This window comes from Onychostoma macrolepis, chromosome 07, assembly GCF_012432095.1.
Source record: "Onychostoma macrolepis isolate SWU-2019 chromosome 07, ASM1243209v1, whole genome shotgun sequence".
NCBI lineage: Eukaryota > Metazoa > Chordata > Actinopteri > Cypriniformes > Cyprinidae > Onychostoma > Onychostoma macrolepis.
In genome coordinates, this window is record NC_081161.1 from 28,130,303 (window position 1) to 28,156,025 (window position 25,723).

At 38.8% G+C, this 25,723-nt stretch overlaps 1 protein-coding gene across 1 annotated transcript in view; it reads right to left on the bottom strand.

The window, feature by feature from the left end:
• The window catches only part of plekhg4 (pleckstrin homology domain containing, family G (with RhoGef domain) member 4), a 91,549-nt gene that overhangs the window by 14,963 nt on the left and 50,863 nt on the right, over positions 1-25,723 (bottom strand). Inside the window, 7 exon segments of the mRNA XM_058781663.1 lie at positions 8,878-9,069; positions 9,372-9,494; positions 10,138-10,276; positions 21,340-21,488; positions 24,100-24,198; positions 24,680-24,796; positions 25,454-25,540. Coding sequence (XP_058637646.1) covers positions 8,878-9,069; positions 9,372-9,494; positions 10,138-10,276; positions 21,340-21,488; positions 24,100-24,198; positions 24,680-24,796; positions 25,454-25,540 — 906 coding nt within the window.

The window sequence follows — 25,723 nt, forward strand, 5'->3', positions numbered from 1 at the left end:
AGTGAGTGTAATTTGACTGAAATGTGCCTAGGAGGGGGCTGGGAAAAGGGTTCTGCAGAGCGAGCCAATCATGCTGCATTTGAACTATCAAAGTGGCATTAATCAGACCCGATCACAACACTGATCAGACTGAGTGGCTACTTAAACGCCTCGTACACACGCGTGCACAGCCCTGGAAAAGCTTATTAGGTCACGAAAACACTCACATGCCCTAAGGGAGTACACATTAGCCAAACCGAAAAAGAAAAATGACAATCAAGTCTAAATGAAAATTTTAATTAAGAACAAAGCGGTTTGCTGGCTCTGTTTATACTTTCATAAATTTAAAAAAGGGAATCGTTGACCCTAAAATGATGGCAAAATCTAGTGTTCACAGAATTCAAAAGTGTCTTATTTGTTCTGGCTGCACTTACCATTAAAAAGTTCTTACAAATGTAAATAATAAATAAATAAATGTAAGAAAATTCGATGTAATTATTTAACAAAATATTTAAAAATTAAAGTATTAAATTATAATAAATAAAAAGTCAATATTTTAATCTAAACTAAGTTCTCATTATTAACGTTTTATGAAATTGTTGTCTATTTTGTGAACAAGTAAAAACGTCAGTGCTCAGCTCTTTAAAGTGCTTTGTATGTCCTGCACATGCTGTCCAGGTGGCTAATGAGTGCAAGGTGCAAACTCACCAGAGATTAGTCAACATGTCATTAACAAGCTGTGAACAGAAAACTGACAGCCCTTTTACTTTGCGCCCATTCCTCCTCTTATTCTCTACAGAACTATATAAGGGCCACATGGGAGGTCAACCATCATACACATTTGTTTATCATCTTTCATTTCTTGTCAGTGAACGGGTGTGGAGATCAGTGTTTTGTATCCACAGGTGCTAACCCCAGGTTCTGCCACAACAGAGCCAGACACAGGGACTGAGAGACAGACAGACACACCTAATTAATAGTGCATGGGGCCTGCTTTGTCCCTCAGAGTGCCATCTCCTGTTGTCTGTTGGGGGTTTGAGGGGCAATGAGGTGTAGAGAGGGGTCTAGTGTTTTTGGGGGGAACTGTCCAGAAATGGCGGTCTACATGGGGGGCACATGCCTCAGGCCCAGTCAAGCAGCATTATGAAAAAGCACATCCTTTAGTCTGTAAATGTTAGTGAAGACATGGATGATGAGGAGGAAAGAAACAAGGAGAGGCTGTTTAGTAAGTAGGGTCATAAATGCACACACACGCTCAGTGAGACTAGCATATGCTAGAAGTGACTGGATAATGAGTTTTCCATTTAGGGGTCTGACTATGTCAAAGCAGTCACCTGCATTCTCTTAACCAATTAAACAGGGATCAGTCTGAACCCCTGCTTTATGCTTTACTGACCTCCTCACTCCCAAAAGAAACCACAAGTCAAAAATCCACTCACTTTGACACTTTCTCTGAAGAGTCTCAAACAGAAGCATCTGTCTGAGTGTCCACATCTGTTTTTAACTACACTGCAGATCTCTCACAAAAGCGGCTGGTGCTTTTTAAATGAGAAGAGACACAAATCAGTTAATCATCGGCAAAAAAGTACTCGGATCTATTTTTAGTATTTTGGCATGGGCACTGTTACACTCCAAAAGCATCGATTACGCACCATTAATGTTTTTGCACTAATCAGTTTGTCCACAAGGTGGCAACAATGCCCTGGCTCATTGTTTAAGGTAAAAAAAGAAACATACCACAACGAGCAATAGCAACAACAAACTACTCGAGTTGACAACAACAAACAACAGTAGACAAGTGCTTGGGTGAGGGGGTCGAGAGATACCAGCAACTGTAGTTTAAACAAGTACAAAGACATTGAGAAATAGTGCAGAAACTGGACAAGAATTAAAATTTCTGGTGCAATCGCTTGTGTTCATATACACTACCAAATGGAGTATACTTTGTGTATAAGTGGTAAGCCATTAAACTACTACTAAACAATCAAGAAAATCAACTAAATATCTACTAGAAATATTAGAATATATATATATATATATATATAAACAGAATACACAGGTAATATTGAATGGCCGTCAATAGAGAAAGTTGTTTAAGAACCAGATGGTGTAGTTACAACTTCTACCAGCAGGGGCTAATGGGGCCATGAAGGAAAGCTGAACCTTGACCTCTTTGATTAGTATCATCAAGTACTCTGCATTTGACAGAATAAGTAATAAATAATATATTTTTTTTACATTTATAAGTATATTGCTGTTTCATTTAATGGTTAACTGAGGGTTAATGCTGAGAGACAAACCATAACTCTAACCAAAGCTCTCACAGTCATACAGAGAAGCAGGACAAAAATACATTAATGAAAGCTATGTAACCTAAAAGCAATCAGATAATTATTCCCAGGAAAAACACATACATGACAGGCTACTCTCATAGACTCCCAGTGAGGTGCAGCACATTTGTCCTATTACAATGTGGGCAGAGGTATTAATAGAGCTCCATTTCTGCAGACTCATTCATTTAGACACTAAACCAGATGTTAACTAAATGGCCTGCAAGATATTTTACACTATAATTTGCTGAAATGTTGAAATGCGCCACGAATGACTGGAATTATACACTACTGTTCAAAAGTTTGGGGGTCATATATACACATTATACAATATTTTAAAATTAAAATAATTCCTGAGGGCAAAACTTAATTTTCAGCAGCCATTAGTTTAGTCTTTAGTGTCACATGATTCTTCAAAAATGATTCTAACATGTTAATAGTGACTACTGACTCATAACTGTATCATAGATTATCACTGCATCACTATATTTGAACACTATCTGTCCACTGAATTCTGTGGGAAGTAGTTCTTCCAGTGCAGTCTTCAAGAAATCATCACTGATATATCACTTTCGCAGTATCACATCACACTACAGGATGCTTTATAAAGCAAACACTCTCTTAACACATGCAACAGTAGAAACGTCCTGTGGGCTGGAAAGTGAGTAAAGATACACTGACGTCACAACCATACAAGTCACCTAAGATGAGCGGAATGACTAAATCTATTAGTCTGCTTGCAGATCATCCCTCTTCGAAACATGCTCCTGGCGCAAAGCTGCTGTAAAGTAATCCACTTCCATAATGATATGACTAGCAAGGTGTGGAGTTACACTGAGATAATGGATGGCATAAACCCCCTGATGTGGCCATTTGCCCAGGGCACCAAACTCCAATCTAAGCTGTGTGAGAAATGTTGGTCAATACCACATGCAGAGAGGAAACTCTATTAAAAACACTGCAGTTCACACACTTACAGCCCGAGCTTCCCTCACATACACACTTTACCAGAGCATGAATTAACAGGAGATTGAAGAGAGCCAGAAAGCAGGGGGTGGAGATTGAGTGAAGAGTAAGAAACTCTCCATAGACACCAGAAGTGCTCCATTCAAAAGTGTTTTGAGCAACATTTCAGTTGGCCTTTTAATTATAGTAGCCTCTCATGAGAAACAACATCTGTTACAGTAGAAACATAAGCCTTGACAAGTCTTCAAAGATTAAAAAATAAAACAAACTTCCTGTGCATCACTAAAAGCACAGCATATCAATCAAACGATCTTGTTTTAATCAGGATAATGCTCCTCTAAACTCCTACCTCTCCATGGCTATATCCGTTTTCCTGCTCGGCTAAGACGCTGGTGGTCCCATGACCAGAGCACGGAGCGGCGGCAGTCATCCTTTTCTCTCTCTCTCTCTCTCAGAATGACAAAGTAACTGAGAGAGAGAGCCAGTGGCGCCCGCTCCCCTCCTCTCCCCACCTCCCTGCTATTCACAGGCAAATGCAAGTCTAAATACCAGATGGGTCTGCCCCAGCAACTTCACTAGAGGGGGCGGAGGGGGTAGAGGGCAGAGAGGGAAGGGGGGATGGGACAGGAGGGTGTCTGTCAACAACACTACAAAGCCCCTCGCCAGAAAGGGCAAAGGAAAGACGGCAAAGCGATGGCTGAAACTTGGCACGCTGGTGCTAACTGGACCTTGTGAATGAAGTGAAAAAATCCAGAGGGGTGATGGGAAGGGCAAAATGAGGCCCAGCCGATGATTCATAAACACACAGATACACACACTAATGAAGTGACTGGTATAATCATGTGAGGTGCAGCATGGTCAAAACTATATGTGTGTTTTTACTGGTTCTGTATGTATAACACTTGTATGGTTGAGCAAGCTGTAAGCTGTATTCAGTTAGAGCTGGATTAGAGGACAACAGCAACAGAAGGCGTGTGGGGAAAGAGTTCATTCCTTAGAGACATGGGAGTATCAATAACCTGATCAATACTCGACCGCTCACAGTATGTTGCACACATACACACACATTATTCCAATAAAACAACTGCCACGTGTGTCACTGCTGGATTTGCTCAAATGATAAATTACATGCTTCTTAAATAAAAATACATCAAAATTAGAAAATATTATAGTTCTTTTGTGTGCAAAAAGAAGAAAACAAGAAAAAGTTTTGCTGAAAGAAAATTAAGCCTATATTAGAAATGCTATAATGTGAAATATGAATGGTATGTATACACCATATTAGCATTTTCTGAAATAGCTTGTTATAAATACAATTAAAAAGTGTTTTCTGTAATACACTAGACATATGAAAACTATTACAGTAATGGCAATCAATGTTGTTTTCAGAGTTGTTATTGTTAACTAAAATTAGTAAAATTATTTTTCTTAAATGAAATAAATTTAAATATAAAATAAAATATTACAGGAAAAACTTAACTTAAAAAACCTTAATAGAAATGAGAAATGTTGCCTTGCTACAACTAAAACAGAAAAAAAAAAAACACATTCAAGTTAAAAATAAATATTTACAAAATCAAAAACTGATAAAATGTCTTAAAACCTAAACTCAAATTAAAATGTAAATAATATTAACGTTACATATAAGTTATAGTTTATTAAAATAACACTGATAAAAATTTAATCAGAACCATCGAGTATAATGTGAATTACAGAAATAGATGCATTTCTGCAAATCTGGATGCATTAAAAATTGAAGGAAAGTGTGTATTGAATGTAGAAATATATTCTTTTCTTTTGTGAGATTCATCCATTTACATTCACTGTGAGAGTGCATAAATATGCTCATCCTCTCTGAGCAGAAGCCTGCAGTGCGTTAATTCAGTTGTACTGTCGTATTATCATTATAATTACAACATGGAGGTGCCATTTCCTTTGACTTGCAATGTCTGACTGTATGTGTATAGGCTTAAAACCATGTAGAACAAAAGAGGAAATGAGTTTCCTAATAGCATTATAGAGATGAGTGACACCCTGAACCTGCATTTTCAAACACTAATAAGAGAGTCTGAATGAATTTAAAATATAATGAACAAAAACAACTGAAGAAAAATCTTCTCAGGCAATAGTTCCACACTGGCTTGCAAAGATGAGCCTTACAATCAATACAGTCAGTTTGTCCTCATCCTCCCATCAAACACCATCTCTGCCCTCTTACAGAGACCATCTGGAGTAGAAAGGACTCGGTCTCACACACTGAGCTCTACTGTCTGCTGTGCCTCAGGCTGTATCACTGGGCTGATGCTCACAGCTTTGCTGTCACTTTCTGCACTGCTGGCTGCTGTGATTGCCTGCAGGGCTCTGATCCAGACAATAGATTGTCAATATTATGTTTGTCACCCAATGTGTGTCAGTGAGCTCATACAGCGCCCAGTAAGGTCAGAGTAATTCATTCATTCACACTCACTCACTTTAGATATTTAGTTTGAAGTGAAACCTTATAGGTCACACAAAAGTGAAATCTCTTTCAATTCTACTGAATATTTTTTTGAACTCACACGGAACATTTCTAGCTGATTTAGAAAAATCATACACTACCAGTTTAGGGTCAGTAAGTTTTTGTTTTTGTTGTTTCTTAATTATTTTTAAAGAAATACTTTTGCTCAGCAAGGCTAAATTGAACTGATCAAAAGTGAGAGTAAAGACATCATACAACAGATTTCAATTTAATTTGAACTCTCTATTAACCAAAGAATCATGAAAAATATGTAATGGTCTCTCACAAAAATATTGAGAAGCACAGCTGTTTTCAACATCTGAAGGATCTGAGTGACAATGAAGACTGCTTTAAAATACAGCTTTATCACCACAGGAATGAACTACACTGTAAATATATTAAAATAGAAAATATCTCATTTTAAATGTAATAATATTTCACAATATCTGTTTTCTTCTGTATTTATGATCAAATAAATGAGAAACTTCTTTCAAAAACACTTAAAGATCGTACTGACCCCAAACTTTTGAACAGGAGTGTTATATTTGAGAGCAAAACTAGATTTCCGTTTACTACAGAAAAGTTTTACATTTGCTACAGATATTTAAGATTTTCGAAATTCCCATGACTTTTCCATTAATGAAAAATTACCATTTTACAATTCTATGATTTTTCAGGTCTTCTAAGACCACAGAAACCTTTCTCAGTCATCCATCCATTCATGTTATCCTGTTGTATGAAGAGAGCCCCATGTCCTGTGGTTTCGCTCAGCCTCAGCTGTATCCATTGTGTTGGATGGCCGGCTCATCAGCCGTGTTCGGATCGGTTGGTAGGCAACACACTCAAACAGTCAGTTTCTAAATCTGGGATGAGCCAATCTGTCATCAAAGACAAATCAAGTCCAGCATGTGGTCACTTGCAGAAAAACAAGATGGAAAAGATCACACACACATATGCTTATAATGCTCACACAAGGGTAATACACGCCTGTATACTTTTATACCATGTATACACAACCACCAGTGTGGTTCAATTCATGAGTCTAATCAAAAGCATGAAATGACATGCCCAGGAATGGGTGTGAAAGGACAGGTGGTGTGAATAAGCATTCATGAAAGCCAGTCAGATGATGCCAGAGAGTTCCACAAGTATCATGGCGCATCTTAACACAACGACACAAAGACTCTGCAGTGCTGAAAACTAAAGAGGATAAATGCATGCTCCGTCAGAGACTGATCTAGGAACAGGCAGTTGTATGTAAACCGAGGCAGCTTTTGATGTAAAGCTTTGATTAATACACAAATACACTAACAACTTTTGTCAATATGCCAACAGACGGCAGGACAGGGCTTGGACGAGGTCGCCATGCCAACAGGGCAAAGGGTCTATGTTTGGATGATCTGATGAGTCAGTAAAGAGCACTATGATTATGCTAATGATAAAATCTGATAGCGGTCAGCCAACTGGACCATCTGTCCCTGCTGGGGCTCAGGAGGAAACACTGAAGACAGACTGAAGTGTACAACACTCACCCAGTGTCACTGCAGAGGAAAAACACAATGGTTTGATCACAGAGACAATCGTGTGTGTGTTTGTGTCCGTGTGAATGTGTTTGTTTGCCTGACATCACTGCCAGTCAGGGATTTCCGTAATAGCTGGTGCTTTAGAAACACTGTATTCTCTTCAGAGAAACTAGAGTCTGGTGGAAAAATACATGAAAAAGTCCTCCATTGCCATCGCTTAACACCATTTAGAACCTCTAACCCAAAAATTTGATATCAGTTTATCATTGTTTGTGAAAAAGATGAGCAAGGTAGGACAGGCTTTCATTTGCTAAAAGTCTCTCTGACTATAACGGTTATGTCTTCTGACTATAGGAAGATAACAGTTTAGTTAAACAACAAAAAACAAAAATCTAATTAAAATGAAAAACTGTTCAACACTCATCTGAGGTCATTTAAACACAAGAGGACAGATAGTGTTCAATAACACAAGGTTTCACAACCTGGGGGTCATGACCCCCACCAGGGGTCGCCAGAGCTACTTAGGGGGTCGCCAAACCCACTTGATTATAGGGAAACTGCATTTAGACTTAACTAAATTTTGAAACTAAATGAAATTAACTGAAACCACATTCATTTTTCAGAAAAGAAGAAAAGTGTCCTGTAAGAACAATCTATGATATGACTTAAGATACGACAAAACCTACAATATATATATATTAAAAAAAAAAAAAAAAACAGGGAATAATACAGCAAAAGAAAGCAGAATTGCAAAACTTAAATAAATAATGAACTATATCTGGCCAAACAAATATGCATTGAAGAGTGAAAAACAGCTGATGCACATCTAAACTGACTGAACTTCACTAGTGAGACAGGTTAGAATGATCATAAATTGATGGATTTATGTATCAAGGTAATAATTCAAGGTAATAATTTTGAGAAATTTACACACCTTATAATTATAAAGCAGTACTGGTACACTGAGTAATCTCTTATTATCCACCAAACCAATATCTTGTAAAGCCTCCAACAATCTAGTACATATAATTAAAGGGATAGGTCACCCAAAAATGAAAATTCTTTCATCACTTACTCACCCTCATGTCATTCCAAACTTGTATGATTACTGTTGAACACAACAGAAGATATTTCAAAACTAAATGGGGTCCAAACAACATTGCACCCCAGTGACTTTTATTGTATGAAGGAAAAAAACACTGCTCTTTCTTTTGTGTTCCACGGAAGAAAGTCGTTCATACAGGTTTGGAACAACAGGATGGTGAGTAAATGATGAGTAAATTCTCATTTCTTGGTGAACTATCCTATTTCCAAAAGAAATCTGACAATAAACAACATTTTAACAAATCATCTCTAACAAATCTTAAAATCTTCTAAAACTTCTTACAACTTCTCACACACTACAATACAATTACAGAGAGAATGCAGCTAAAAGGTGTTCAAGCTCTATACCAGTAGCACGAGAAATAATGTAATGTAAAAAATGAAAAACGTAAGAAGTGAGCCTAAGTACTAAAATTAAAAACAGAAAGACAGAGAACTCCAGTGGAGTTCATATTATGAGCAACTAATGACCACTCACCTTGTCAAAGAACTCGTAAAGTCGAACAGTCTTGTCAATTTTATCCTTGGTTTCCTCCACTCGCTGGGAGAAATCATGTAGATGGACCCAGAATGAGCGTACTTTCACCTCGTACACCTGCAGCTCCGCAGAAGAGATGTCTTCCCACTTCTCTAAGCGCTTAAGGAGAGCTTCTCCGCTCTTACAGTGCTCCTGAACACACACACACCCAGAATTACACAGTGAACTGGAATGAAAACAGAGGGTGCGACTGAGGTGACTACATTTGAACAGTTACAAACGCTCTTGAAGCTCATGTTGACATAATAAAGCAAATGTTTGAAACCTGCTGTAAAATATTACCTCAGTTCAAATAAAAACATCATAAGACATTTGTTGAGAAAATATGAGGACTATGCAAAAAAAAAAAGAAAATAAGAAAGAAACAACACGCAGATGCTGTGGCAGGGGGTAGAAAGCGCTATGTAAAACAAGTTTAATAAGAGTTGACATACATATGCAGCTGTGTAAAATTCTCTGAAGACAGTCTGTTTATGATGTAACTGCTCCAATGAATCTTCCAGCTCACTCAGTGTCTGCAGACGAGTCTCGCCCACTTCTTCTATCCACTGACTCACCTAAGAGACAACATATACATATAAACAAACAGTTACTCCTGCTACAGTCCAGCTTCACTCTGTTAGTTTCACCCAGAACGACACATATTTATGCTTTTTGTTCTCTGTGACAGTAGACTTTGGCAGTAGACTGAAACATAAGCACACAAACACATCCTTCATGTGTCTGTCATCTGATACAGATGCTATGGTGCTAGATTACACTTTCTCATGATGTGCATGAATGTGTGTGTATGCTTGGCTGATCTGTTTCAGCAACTTCCACTATAACCTTGCCAACAGGATTTTTCCCCCTCTTTCTGCCTGCTAGGCACAATCATCCATTAAAACAATCAGAAGAATAAATTGCCAGGTCAGCGTGTAGCTTAGTAAGGCTGTTTGTGAGTCAGTGTGCTTGTGTGCAGCTCTTAGTCTTTATGAATACACATTGAACCTGTGGTTGAATAGGAGGCATACTATTTAATGTACATTTATAGAGGATTTAATATAACGTATGACACACGAATCAACTTATTTTCAAAGCAAATATAAGAAATGGCCACATTAAAGAATAGGTACCACTTTCTGAGTCTCATACGCAGCTGTTATTATCATCTGTCATGAATACAGTTCATAATAGCAAGTGCAAAACTTTAGTCCTTACCTCTCTGAATCCCTCCTCCAGAGTCTTAAACTCCATTATGAACTCCAGTTCCTGTGTGCATTTGTTGGACAGCATCACCAGTCTGTGAACCAACTCGTCCACTTGGTTGTAAAGACAGCCTGCACTCTCGATGGCATCTCTAAAACACACACAAACAGGATTTCTTTAGTTATTAAATGTAGTCTGCATATTGTCTTGAGCTTGTTTCTAATCCCTGAGAGAAGCTCCAAGCATCTGAGCTTGGAGAAAACACTGACTGCAGGACTCAAATCTCATTGGCTGAGACACTCTTGTAGAACTCTCGTCTCATTGGCTAAGACAGCCTTACAGGACGTATTGATTGGGCCGGGCTTTTAGAGTTTGAATGTAATTAGATGTGCAAGTTGGTTTTACAGAACGGTCTGGCAATGGGAGACAGTATGGAGCAGTGCTGGAGTGTGTGTGTTGTATAAGAAAAGAAAAAGACTATAAATGAGAGAAACTATGTGAGAAGCCATTGACTGTATTCTGTGATACGTGTACAAACAGTATGTGAGAAAATATGCATTTCTTTAAATGAGTCAATTGTGAAGAAAGAGTAAAGATGCATTTTGTGTATCTGTGTGTTTGTGTGAATTGCCAGTGTTGTGATACGCACTGACAGTGCGCACTGTGCACAGCAGCAGAGGTTGATGTCTACTGGATGACTTCATCACTGCTGTAGTTCACTTACACAATACTGTACTGTGCTCTAGTCAAACATTTCAATGATATGCCAACTAACTCAGTCAAAGAGCGATCCACTCTCTGATCCAAACATAACACCCATGCCAATATCAGAATACAGAACTATTTTTAAAGAGTGCCGGAGTCCCATTTGACTGCCAAAATACTTATCAAAGCAAGTAAGACTTAGTAATGCAGACAGACATGTGGCACATGCACAACAACACTGGAACTGTGCCCCCTGCTGTTACATGTGCATATTCGCATTTTAAAATAAAGTTATTTTCATGGTACTTTGTTTGTTTGTTTGTTTGGAGCTTGACAGCCCTAGTTTATATTCAGTATCAGTGTGTGGAAAAAAGCTGCAATAGAGTTCCACAGAAAAATTTAATTTAAATAGGTTCGGAAAGATATGAGGGTGAATAAATGATAATTGAATTTTAATTTGGGGTGAACTTTAGGGTTTTGGCTGATGTAAGTTCAGTGTTGGAACAATCAAAGTATTACACACAATGAGAGGCAAATCAGTGACCTTAAAATCAGTCCAAAACCCACCAATTATTCACAGCACACACCCAGAGCAAACACGGGTTATCACAGCATGCAGGAGATATCAAAGACATTCCAGCAAGAGAGAATGACAAAAGAGTAAGTGAGAGAGATAAGAGTCTCAGGATGGATGGATGAAAAAATCAAAAGCCTTTATTAGCAGCTCAATGAAGCATTCATAGTACTATTGATTAAATGTGTTTCTATATATTACCATATAGATATCTGTACCCAAAATCTTTATTTTATAAACTATTTAATTGAATTAAATGTTATAATATACTACTAGTAATTAGAAATAATAGTCAACAATAAGCACTAATAACTATATAGCCAATTAATTTTGTTAGTAAAGTCCGTGTAAAGAGAATTCTGAGAATTGTTTCTAAACACATTACTAATGTTAGAAATGTATTTCTGAAACACATTACAAAGACTCTGAACTATGTAGTGCTGAATTGTGAAGTTAAACCGTCAAACAGTTTTTCACCAATTCTGTGTTCAGGATTTTTGGGGCAGGGCTAAAACGGTGGCTCGATGACGCAATGGAGCCACAGAGCGTGGAGCGCAATGGCGCACCCCTAACACTATGGCTGCATTTACACTGCAGGTCTTGATGACCAATTCCGATTTTGTGACTATATCCGATTTTTTGGACGACGTGCTTACATTTCTTTTAAAAGTGACCCGTATCCGATGTGTGCCTTTTACACTGCACTTGGTGAAACAAGCCAAAAATAGCATATGACATCACAAATCAATTTGAATAGTACATTAAGTTTAATTTATTGACATGTAATTCATATAGAAACTATTTTAATGCAATAGTTACATCTATACATCAAAATAATTATATATCCTAGTACAAATTCTTCAGGACCGTGATGTACGCAGCTCCGCTGAAAGCTTGCGAGTGGAATAATACTCAGGTGGTAGATATTAAGCTGTGTTATTTTAGTAATTAAAACTAAATGCGTTCATCAGTGATTGTATATCAAAGGCAGGGACATGTTTGTGTGCATTTTATTTTGTGGTTTCGATGGAACGAACTGGACTGAAGCGCTCGTCTGAGCACGAGCCGCCGTCACTGACAACAGCACTCAGCGTGATTTCAAAAGCAACACATTTCAGCGTCAGACCGCCTTTTATTTAACACAAACGAACGAAATTAATACTCTGCTACTCAACTAGAGATGTTTCATTTTTTACAGGTTTGTCTGTACCGCGAAATGTTTCAAAAACCTCACTTTTCAATGAGTGCGTTTACATGGACCCTCTTAATGCGATTATAATGAGATTTTGGCGATATTGCGATTATGCTTTACCTCATGTAAACGCAATACTTCGATCTAAATAATACGATTAAGCTCATAATCGCAGCAAGCATAATCGTATTAACATAGGTGACGTACGCCGATTTTAATCGGAATATACAGGCATGTAAACACCTTAATCGCAGTATTGCCGCTCTGACCAAAGTGCGCATGCGCTTGTGACATATATGAATAACGTGACATGCACCTGTAATAATATGGAGATTAGAAACGATGGAGGGGAAGAAAGCATCGCATTCTGAGGAAAACACAACAAGCTGCCAGCAGTCTCTGTGCAACATGATCTCACAGAATTCCGTGTAATGTTCACGGACTTAATTAACCCCGAATCTGTGGTGGCATCACGGAATCGCCGAAAATTCCGTGATGGACTCACAGAAAAAATTCCGTGATTGGCTCACAGAAAAAATTCCGTGATTGGCTCACAGAAGTGATACCAATGTAAGTCAGTGACAGGCATCAGCCGTGCTCCACGCACGGAAACCAGTGAATCCGTGCATGGACCACGGCTGATGCCTTCTGTGAGCCCATCACGGAATTTTCGGCGATTCCGTGATGCCACCACAGATTCGGTTAATTAAGTCCGTGAACATTACACGGAATTCTGTGAGATCAGGTTGCTCTGTTCCTTACCCTCATCCAGAAAGGACGAACAGAACGCGACGGCAGCGTATAGGCAAACAAATTCCATCATATTTCTATCATGGCGCCGAAAAAGCGTGGAATACAGCGATACAAAATCATTATGCATTAGACGTAAATAGATTAAAACAGCGACCAGTAATACTGCTCTTTCTGAGTCCATCATTTGTGCTGTCCAGTGGGGTATGTGAATAATGGCAGTGAAAAAATTAACCACAATTCTTAGCGAATAATAAGAATAATGGAAATTGCATGTAAACGGGAGTAAGAGCTTTGCTCTTGACATGTAAACATCAAAATGCGATTAAGTCCTTACTCTGATTATTGGAAATAATCGCAATATTCGTGCGCATGTAAACGCAGTCAATGACGTAGGAGTCGCATTTACAGGGGAATATCCGATCTGACCGCTTACACGGCAGGCGCAAGTGCACGTATCCGATTCAAATCTGATTTATTTCCACATATGAATGAGGCCTGAAACCGATCGGAGAATATCGGAATCTATGTGATTTTTTTCCTGCTTACACGGTCGTGGGCCATATCCGATCTGTGCCACATGGGAGGAAAAAATCGGAATTGGGTCACTTGAACCATGCAGTGTAAATGCGGCCTATGATGACTATGTTGAGAGATCAAGTTCTTAGTTTGTCTTTTTGAATGTCTGTGATGTTAGATAGACAGATTCTAGGCAGAGACGGCTCTAGGGTGAATGGATACCTGGGTCTTAGCCCAGAGACATCAATATGTGGCAGAATACATACAATTTAAAAACATGGAGCGTTCACAATTCGCATCTAAAATGCATGGAAACGCGAGCTTTACCGCTTTCTCTTCTTTCATAGCGCACCGGAGCTTGCGCTCTCGTGGTGTTTGCCGTTGCTAAGCAACCATGAGCCGCGCTCGCCTTGAAGACAAGAAGGTTTAAACCAAAGACTATAGAATACCCTATAGATTAATGGTGACAATTATTTTGATTATTATTATTATTACTATTAGTGCTATATATAATGCTGTTTGACAAGAACCATAGAGAAGAGAAATAGAGGGATAAACAAGATAAAATTTCCTATTTATGCATATTTTAAACAAAAATCAGCAGGTTATAGGACCACCGGTGAGTACCGGTAATAGCATAATCATTCCAGTCAGTAAAAAAAAGCAAGGGGTCATAGTTCACCTTTAGGATCCAAAGGAAGTGTTAAAAAGACAAAGTCTAGACTGAGAGGGATTATGTGTGAGGGAAGAAGTCGGTGTCATGAACTGAAAAAGGCAGAAAAAAGGGTCAGATTTGTTCACTATTGTCAAGCACTTTAGACTCAGTCACACCTGTGAGATTGAGCCCTTTGTGTGTCTGTCAGCATCTAGGTGATGCGTTTGTGTGTGAGCAGCTCAGACAGCTAAGGTTTCATTTTGGCATTCGTCGACAGCAAATGAGCAACCTGAAGTACATGCAGAGCATTTAAACTATAATTTCACCTAATAAGAAAGGCACAAAAGGGAAGGAGATGACAAGGCCGACAGTAAATCAGATTACAGAGAGGCTGGCTTAGATGCCTGCTCCTTGCATGTTTATTAAGATGATGAAGACTGTGGGAAACCTAAATTCAAACCCTCAGTTTCAATGAGCAACCCACCGGGTCTTTATCAGCAGAGACCCTCACAAACACCAAGCTTGAGTGTTAGTGTCTGAGCAGGAGGCTTTGAAAGTGTGCTTCAGTAAGCCAGTGCAGACATGCCTGTGTGTTTTAAGAAAGTCAAACAGGAAGCAGCACCAGAGCTCTGCTGCATCCAAACCATACTATGTTATCAGAGACAGACAAATGCGCATACTGGTGTCTGTTTAGCTCTGAGATTACATGTGTATATTTCAGGATGAAATGATTGTGTTCAGATAAAGACATTTCTCTTGGCTCGGCTGTGGGAAATAACATTCACACTCCCTCAACCTCGAGCTGAACCCAGCCCTGATCGTCAGAGGTCTGAACATGCTCTCCCACGCTCTCAACACTTTTTTTGTCTCTCATTATCCCTCTCTTATTTGTCATTCTCGTGTCTCTCGTAATTGTACAATTTAGTTCCAAAACCTAGTGAAGCTATTTAGGCAGCATCCTTACTGGTACGTCATTGGTGGCTCATTTGTAATGTTCTACGTTGGCAGGAACTCACATGAATCAATTTACAATTGATTTCTATATATAAAAAGGACTTTTATAACGAGTATGCATATCACATTCAAACTTTGCGTAACACAGTCATTTATAGTCACTCCTTAATAAAAAGCTGACATAAGCCCTATTCGGACGGGACTAGTTTTCTAAACTACGTTTGAGTTTCGATTCTTATCACCTGACGTCTGTGATTTTCATGTACCAATTCGGACGGGACTAACATCTCTGTGTTTATTACAGAGGTGGGAGGGGCTGTTTTGTACATCTGGGCGTTTCAGAGGTCACGCGCTCTGTATGCGTGCATTGCGTGTCATTCGGATTGATTACCATTAGTATAACAGTTTTACTAAAAATACCATGGTGAAGTATAGCAAAACCATGTTAATGTGTGGTTGCTTTAGTTTTACTTTAGTTATTTATTTGTAGTAAACCCGTGTTTAATTTTCATAAAGGTGCATATGTAATTAAAACATTATGTAATTGAGTGCAGAAATGAACGCGAGTAATTTTACCTTACGCAGATATTACAATAGCCAGTCTGAATGGTTTATGTGATCTGACTCTTGATTTTATTATTGTTTTTAATTTATTTACTTATTTTTTCCTTGCCGGAAGGCAAATATATCAAACATGAGCGCGGTAAGAGCGTCTACGGTAATTCACGTTGGCCAAAACACACAAGGAAATGCGTTGTGAAAACAAATCTCACCGGCAATCACAGAGATCGCATTCGGACGGGATTAGTTTTCTCAGAGGATCACTGAGTTTGCTGAAAAACAGTAGGTAATTTGCTCTGGAATTATTACAGAGGTTGTGTGAGAAAAACACAGACATGGCAGATTCGGACGGGATTAAAATCACCAAGTACGTCTGTGAAACACACATTTCTGTAACGACCCCCTGTAAAACTAGTCCCGTCCGAATAGGTCTATATACTTGCAAAGTTTCTCATACTCAGTATGTTGTATGTTGTGGACCCATCAAAATAAAGTGTTAGAAGATATTAAGCAGACAGTCTACTAATATTCTAATGACTGCTAGTTGACATGTAGTTGCAAAGTTACTTACTGTTAGTAGAATGTCTAAAGGTTGACTATCAATATAAAGTGTTACCAAAAACTGACAGCGAAGACTTTTACACTTTTATTTTTTTTCATCAAAAATATATCAGTTTTCAGGAAAAATGTAAGCAGAACAACTGTTTTCAACATTGATAAGAAATGATTCTAGAGCACAAAATCAGCATATTAGAATAATTTTTGAACGATCATGAAACACTTAGGACAGAAGTAACGGCTGCTTAAAATTCAGCTTTGCAATCCCTGGAATAAAAAAAAAAAAAAGTAAATATTATTTTACAATCTTACTGTTTTTATTGTATTTCTGATCAAATAAATGCAGCATTGATGAGCATAAGAGACTCCCACACAAAATTTTGACTGGTACTTGTATAATAAGCAGTCCTCTTGCATTTATTGTACATATTTTTTCAGTGAGCTTGCTGGAGTATATTCTGGGATTGCCTTTTGTCATGTTGCTTTTGACCAAAATCATCTAAGATGGTGCCGCATATGGCAGCCACAGTGCTTAGCTCTCCAGTGATTGTACTGTTTTTGTTAGTTTTTCCTGTTTTTTGTTTCTCAAGCACGATCAGTTTTACCAGGGATGAACTGCTGAACATTCGGCAGAACACACCACAAAACCTTTTACCGGATTTCGATTATTCGGACGTTTTGCCGAACGTTGTAGTTGGCGGAGCAGCAGCGCTGGTCAAACGCTTCAGGACGCGCAGAAGGGGGAAGCAGGCCGGCATGCTCGTGAAGCTCAGACAGCGCAGATTTCGGACACTGTTGCCTAGCATCCATCTGGCGAATCTCCGCTCTCTACCCAACAAAACGGACAAACTCCTTCTGCTCTCCCGGACAAATACAATTTTTCAAACTCTGCTGCTGTGTTTCACGGAAACCTGGCTGAATGAGCCATTCCGGACAGCACACTACATCTGCCGGGCTTTCAGCTGTTTAGAGCGGATCGCAACGCAGAATCAGCGGGGAAATTGCGTGGAGGAGGGACATGCTTTTACATCAACGAAAGGTGGTGTATAGATGTAACTGTGTTAAAGAAGATGTGCTGTCCCGACCTAGAAGCGCTCTTCATTAACTGTAAGCCGTTCTATTCGCCACGGGAGTTTTGCTCGTTCATTCTGATGAGTGTTTACATTCCTCCGCAAGCGCACATGAGCTCAGCTTTACAGAAACTGGCTGATCAGACCACAGAGACAGAACAACAGCACCCGGACTCTGTTTTAATCATTCTCGGGGACTTTAATAAAGCAAATCTCTCCCGTGAACTGCCAAAATACAGACAGCACATCACATGTCCCACCAGAGACAGTAATATACTGGATCACTGTTACACAGCAATAAAGAATGCATATTACTCTTATTATATTACAGCTTTGGGGCTCTCTGATCACTATTTAGTTCATCTCATACCAACCTACAGGCAGAAACTGAAATCAGCTAAACTTGTATTAAGGATTGTAAAAAGATGGACTAATGAAGCAGAGCAGGATTTACAAGCCTGTTTCTTTCTCACTGATTGGACTGTTTTTGAAGCTGCTGCCACCGATCTGGACGAGCTCACCGAGACTGTAACATCATATATCAGTTTCTGTGAGGATATGTGCATTCTTACCAGGTCTCATTTAACCTACAACAATGACAAACCATGGTTTACTGCAAAACTCAGACAGCTCCGTCAGGCCAAAGAAGATGCTCGCAGGAATGGGGACAGATTGTTGTATAAACAGGCCAAATACACCCTGGAAAATGAGAACAGAGTGGCAAAGAGGAATTATTCTGGAAAGTGTTCTCTTCCAGTGATCCTGCTTCAGTGTGGAAAGATCTGAAAGACATCACCAATTACAAGACACCATCCCCCAGCATTGTGGAAAATCAACAACTGGCAGACGATCTGAATGAGTTCTACTGCAGGTTTGAAAAAACACCATTCTCACCTCCTGCAAATCACCCCCAACCACCCTCCTGCACTGCAGATCAGTGAAGATGATGTGCGCCAGGTCTTCAGAAAGAACAAGAGAAGGAAGGCACCAGGCCCACACGGTGTGACACCAGCCTGTCTGAAAACCTGCGCTGACCAGTTGGCCCCCATCTTCACACAGATCTTCAACAGATCACTGGAGCTGTGCGAAGTCCCCTCATGCTTCAAACGCTCCACCATCATCCCCGTCCCAAATAAACCTAAAATTACTGGACTTAATGACTACAGACCTGTGGCTCTAATGTCTATGGCCATGAAATCATTTGTAAGACTGGTTTTGGCTTATCTGAAGGACGTCACTGGACCCTTACTGGACCCCCTGCAGTGTGCCTACAGAGCAAACAGGTCTATGAATGATGCAGTCAACATGGGACTGCACTACATCCTGCAACATCTCGACAGACCAGGGACTTATGTGAGGATCCTGTTTGTAGACTTCAGCTCCGCTTTTAACACCATCAGTGTATATTTGTATATTGTATATTATTCTTTTTATTATCTGTGTCCTGTCGCTGTCATTCTGTTGCACTGTGGAGCTTCTGTCACTATAACAAATTCCTTGTATGTGTAAACATACCTGGCAATAAAGCTCATTCTCATTCTCTCAAAACAAGGTATCTTAGGAGATGGTATAATTAAAGCCTAGAATACACTACACCAGTGGTTCTCAACTGGTTTGGCCTTGGGACCCACGTTTTCCCATGGTCATCAAGCCGCGACCCACTTACCATCTATATACTGTATACTATATATATATATATATATATATATATATATATATATGTGTGTGTGTGTGTGTGTATGTGTTAAAAAAACAAAAAAACAAAGCCAATTTATTTCACAAAAATTAAGTTAAGACTTAAGAATATGATCAATACCGAATAAACAGCCTATAAGTTAAGGCTAATAAATAGCAGGACCAATCTAGTTTTTGTTAATACAATTAAGTTGATTTGAGCCACCACAGTCATTTAAACATACACAAAATGACATAAAGTGAAAATAACATTGTATTTTTGGGTTATGGAAACAACAGTTACTATGGTGAATATACAATACTAACATGAACTGTTAATGAAACGTGGAACATGCTCCTGAATAGAATGAATATGATACCTTCATGCAAATCCTTCTCAGCTAATACAGGCAGTACCAGTTATATTTCACGCGTTGCATGTTCGTAGTTTCTGCGCTTTAGTGAATTGATACACAGTAGTGCTGGGCAGTATGACCAAAAATGTATATCACGGTATTTTTCAGAATTATACCGGTTTCACGGTATATGACTGTATTTATTTTTTTCATGCATGATCGGGTGTTAACCACATTTTCTACTGATTGAGAGAGGAAAAACTGCAGTAGATTGACTTAGAATGCCCTATTTTACTGTCATGATGAGCGAATATTGTAGAAAAATTCCACACTAAATAGTGACTAAACACGACCCATTAATACATGTTAACCAGGAGTCATTCTCATTTATAATCGCGACATCGTCTGATAAAATCAACATGCATCTAACGTTATACTAAAGAGCGGCTATGCGGTGGTTTTGGCTATATTACTTTTTTGTCTCATGCAGCGCACTGCCTGCGTCTGAGTAAATAAAAAAAAGTGCATAATATTAACAGACGAACTATGCTCATATTTATAATTCCAAACAGTCGCGTACGGCCAAATGAATGCGGTGCTTCTCTGCCGCCGCTGCACAGAACAGACGCAGAGAGACGCGACGCTGCGCTGGGAGTCAGATCTCGCTCGCGGGCAGCACTGGCGACATCTTCCAACTGAACCATAGCTAAGGTTTATCCAAAACATTCGCTAGGTTTGTCAGTTTGTATATTCTATGGAAAAAAGCCGCTAAAAGGGTCTGAAAGTTGCTAAATATAGTGCTAAAGTCACGCCGTGTGTGAGACGCGGAGCTGGTGGCGGCGCGGTGGATATTGTGGATGAGTTCTTCTGTGTCATCACGTTCAACTAGTTCTACAGCTTCAGAACACGCTTAGTAACACATACAGCTGTGTTCTTGCCACAATGCAATAGTGAAAAGAGACCCCTCTCAAACAGTCGCGTTCCGAACGTTATTTAAATAACACCGGTATTGCGGTATTTTAAAAATTCATATCATAAGAAAAATATACACCGGTATTCGGTATGAACCGGTATACCGCCCAGCACTAATACACAGCACGGCGCCACGTTCACGCGTTCTATATAAGAGTGCGTGCTACGAGCACAGTATAACGTCTGACAAGACTGGATAGTTCGTTTTTCTGAGGTGAGAGACTTTTTATTTCATGTTAAGAAAATAAGGACAGAATAATGACACTGACATTAAGCCTGTCAACATCTCATCTGACCAGATAGCCTGAATCGGGACAGCGCGTTTTTCTCAGCCACTCTTTACTTAAACTGCATCTGACAGAAGTATCAACAGCTTTCATGCACGTCTTTTAAAATAAAAGTCTCGCATCAGAAAAACATTAAGAATTACGTTTTTTGTAGTTGATGTCGTTTTTTTTTTTGACCGTACACTCCGCGACCCACTCAGAACGGTGTATGATGCCCAGTTTTCTTTTGTCACCATAGTATTTACAAAGTCGGTAAGTGTATGTGTAAGTAAGTAAGTGTATCTGTTCAGATTTTAAAAGTCGTGTAGTGTATTCCAGCCTTAAGTTGCCTAACTTTTGTGATGTGTGCAGTAGGTTAAAGGTGTTGTCTGTACGATATTTTCTCACCTGTAGTCCTCTGTCAGACTGACACTGGTCTCCTCTTTTCGCAAACGGGACAGAGCGGCTCCTCCCTCCAGCTGTAGCCGCACCAACCTGCTGTCCTCCAGAACAGTCCTCATCAACTCTCTGTACTTGCACAATAAGATCTGTGCCTCCTGCAAACACACATTCATTACTATAAAACACAGACACTCTACAGCTCAACACATTCCCATACACCTTATTATTACATATACATATACATCTACTGTTCTCACTGAGTAATATCTGTCCATTCTCCAGCACAAACACACACCCCATCATTATGTCCCTGTCTCAAAAACTCCATCGGCATGGAGAGTAACACCTGCGGTTTCTGGAGCAGCACACATTACCTGTACACACTCTCACGTACACAGGCATTATTATTAATTAAATGATATCTACACCTCCTTCATCTAATACCAGCTCATGTTTGTACTCATTAAATGATCAAATGAGCTTAAGCTACAGTACAATGTGTAATACACGCAACTGCCACACCTTCGGGTGTGTGTGCGCGCATTTTTAGTCTCTCTTAACAACACTTGTCTTGCACTTCATATACTGGTGTAGATACAGTATAATGATAGAGCAAAAGTTACCAAAATATTCTGTAGAAATGCACACAGGTGTATTTGTCAATAAGCATAAGTTGGCTGGTCATCTGATTTCAACACGACAGAACCAATGAAGGGGTGACCCACTCTACGTTAACAAAAAAACAGGTTTTCTAGGCCACTAATATGACTGGACTGGAGTCATCTTGTGTGAGTGTACACTACCATTCAAAAGTTAGGGATTGGTATTATTGTGAAATATTATTACAATTTTAAACTACAGTTTTCTATTTTAAAATATTTTTTAAAATGTAATTTATTCCTGTGATGGCAAAGCTGAAATTTCCAGTCTTTAGTGTCACATAATCCTTCAGAAATAATTTTTAATATGCTAATTTGGTGCTTGAGAATCATTTCTTATTATTACTTATCAATGTTGAAAACAGTAATATTTTTGCAGAAACCAAGATACATTTTTTCTTCAGGATTCTTTAAATGAATAGAAAGTTAAAAAAAAAAACAGTATTTATTAGATTTTATTATAACAAATTAAACTGCGTTGTCACTTGATCAATTTAATGCATCCTTGCTGAATAATTTCTTTAAAACAACAACAACAAAAAACATAATGAATTTGAACGGTAGTGTACATGATTTTAAACATAGTCATCACAAGTATTGATACTATTTTTTTTTAAAAATCTTTTCAGGTGTAAAATGTTTAAAACGGTTCACATTACTTGGCACACGTTTATGTTTTTGAAAATTCTCTGACAAATGTACTGAAACCACTTCTGAAAGTGGTTCTCGTTAGTAAACAAGGGTCATAAATTAGCAAAATGTCATCTTCATTAAAATCTAAAGACACAAAAAAATTGTCTGTAATAGTGTTTGTGGTGTAATACTTTTTTTGGGGTGTATGAGGCTATTTGTGTGTGTACCACCCAGAAAAGCATCCATAATACCTACCCAATGATGCAGACGGTGGTCTGACCACACTACGCCAAGTCTATAAGGCGCTAACAAGAAAAGGTTATATTATACTCAATAACCACAGGAACCTTAACTAAAGCCTTTTTAAAGTGAATTTGAAAAAGTACTCAAAGTGATAAAAAGCTCATAATTACTGTCTTACGTCTACACCCTAATTAGTGTGTGTGAAGTGGGATGAAACTGTAGAGCAATTACATGAATTACAAATGTCAGTGGATGTTTTTGTGTTTAAAGCCAATTTGCAGTTTTGTTTACAGTACTGCTTTAAAATAAATTAAAGCAGTCCACTGTATAATAAATTATTAAATGGATGAAAAACTGAACGTATGTGAGGTTTATGTGAAAATACAGGGAGAAAATATCTCACAATCATAGTGAAAAGACATGGAAAAAGACGGAGGGGACACATTCAGATTAATGGAGGGACAGAAGAGAAAGGAGAAACGGCTGAGAAATGAGAGGACAGGCCAAGACTTGTTTTAGTCTTCTATTCTATTACCATCTAAGCATCACTTCATCCACAAGAGGGGCTGTTTTAGCATTCAGGACAAAGTCAAGCAGAAATCCATACCCTCAACCACCGGACCCTTTCTGCCTCTCCATTCTACTCTTCAAAAAAACCTTTGGTAAGTGATTTTAAAGATGGCTTCAGATAAACACTCCTCTGGGAGATCATTATTTCTCCTGAGGCCCTGTTTTTCCGCAGAAGCCTGTGGATAAAAAGGTCCTTCGTGACCTCCACTGACAGCCAGAGGTCAACTCAGTCAAAGCCTTGACACTAACCCCAACCACACACAAACTGAAGGCTATTTTTCAAAACTAGACATCTCTCCTAAATAGAACAGTCTTTAAATCACCGTAACTGGACACCAGTGCCACTGCTCTTTATTTAATGGAAATAGAATAGAAGTCTCTCAGACTCGGAATAGAAGATTTTAGTGCCATGGTGATACCCTCCTGAGGTAGATCACAGTGGATCACAATATATATTCCTCAAACAACAGAGCATAGAAACACCTTGGGTTAGGTACATAGGGAATGCAAGAACTGACAAAAAGTTATACCTTTAATACAAGCCGCTTTAGTCTGCCAAAATATATACATATACAGCACTCTCGTTCTGGACAAAGCGATTTCTGTGAGACTGCTCAGCTGAGCTGCTTTTAGAAAAGTATTGCATTGACTGTTGCAGTACCTCTGCTGTAGGTGGCAGCACTGTGGACTCCAGTTTGCTGATGGTGTTCTGAAGCAGGTTCACAGCATTCTCACAGTGGCTGGTCAGCTGCTCCAGCCTCTGAAATATAACAGAAAGAAATAGAGGAACAAAAAAAGTTTATTCCAGATTATTAAAAACTGTTGTTAGATGTGGTACAACATATGTGACTGCACATCAAATTAATTTTATCTTATAATTTAAAAGTTAAATGGCAAATATAAAAATGCTCCTTGGTAGAGTGATCATTTTAATACATTTTCATTATAGCTGCTTTGCCTCTTTTGCTGCATTTCTGTATTAATCCATATTAAGGCTGGAAAACAATCTACAAAACTGAACTTTCAAGTCATTCCTAACACAACAGAAAGTTGTTCCTTACATACGCAAAACACGTGCCTCTATTTTAGGAGGTGCATGACAAATATAATACAGAAAACAATATGTCCTAAATTGGCAAGAAAATTAAAACATATTTTATATCCGGTGGATTCAGGGTAAAAGACATGTAGCATATTCCAGCCTTTAGTCTTGGGAATAATGAAGATGATAATTTTCTCACCATTCTGAAACAGATCCAGCTGCTGTGGGAATAAGGGAAAGTGCCTTCAAACTCCGTGGGGAGTTGAGCGATGTCCACATGCTTATAGAGAGACTTGAGCGATGTCAACAACTCCACCTGACAGATGCCAAAAGAACACAACAGTCATCAGGTTTAGCTTCTGCATTAAAGGGGCCAAATATGGGTTGCAGTGCTATCATAAACACTTCAGATGCCACAATGGCTGTTCTAATAGCTTAGATAGATGTCTAGGCTACATTATCTATCCAGCTGTTATGACATTCTCAACTGAAGCACTTTCCTACATAGCTACAAGAGTCTATCTCTGGCAGTCTCATTTGTGTCATGCACAAGCAACGACTCAGTACAGACACTTGTGCTTTAAAATAGTCATCTATTTCTCAGAGAGTGGAGAGTAACTATCTGAAAGCCAGATTCTTGTCAGTGCTATTGGATGCAGTTTGTTTCTATAAGGGGGTTACTGCTCTGGAACAAAATCATTCAGCTACATTTTATTAGAGGTGTTTTTCTCTTTTCCTTTAGCACTAAGTTGAAACCTTAAGTAAACTGACATTGTTCTCCAGGACATAAAGGTCAAAACTGACCTCCATTTCCTTTCCTATAGTGTAAACTATGGATTTATGTTTGTATTTTCCATCCTCCAGCCCTCACCATGTGGCACATAACACAGATGTTGACTTCTGTTGTTATTGAGTTTTACTGTGGCTGTAAAGTCAGGGCAGTTACAGGTGATGGGTAATATTCGTGTGTTACCTGTATAGCAGTGGTTTTCTCCATACGTAGAGCCAGATCTCTGTCGGCCAGCAGCAGTACTGTATGGATGCATCCCGGCATGGCTTCCTGTAGAGATTGAAAAGACTATACAATCAGAGATAGCACCATAAATTACACACATTTCACTGACTAAACCAGAGTTCCCAGTCCTACTGACCAAAAAACGCTTTTGCAGTCATTTATGATTACTGAATAAAACTTTTTAAACATAATTTTATATATATTTCTATTGATACAGATGTTGTCAAT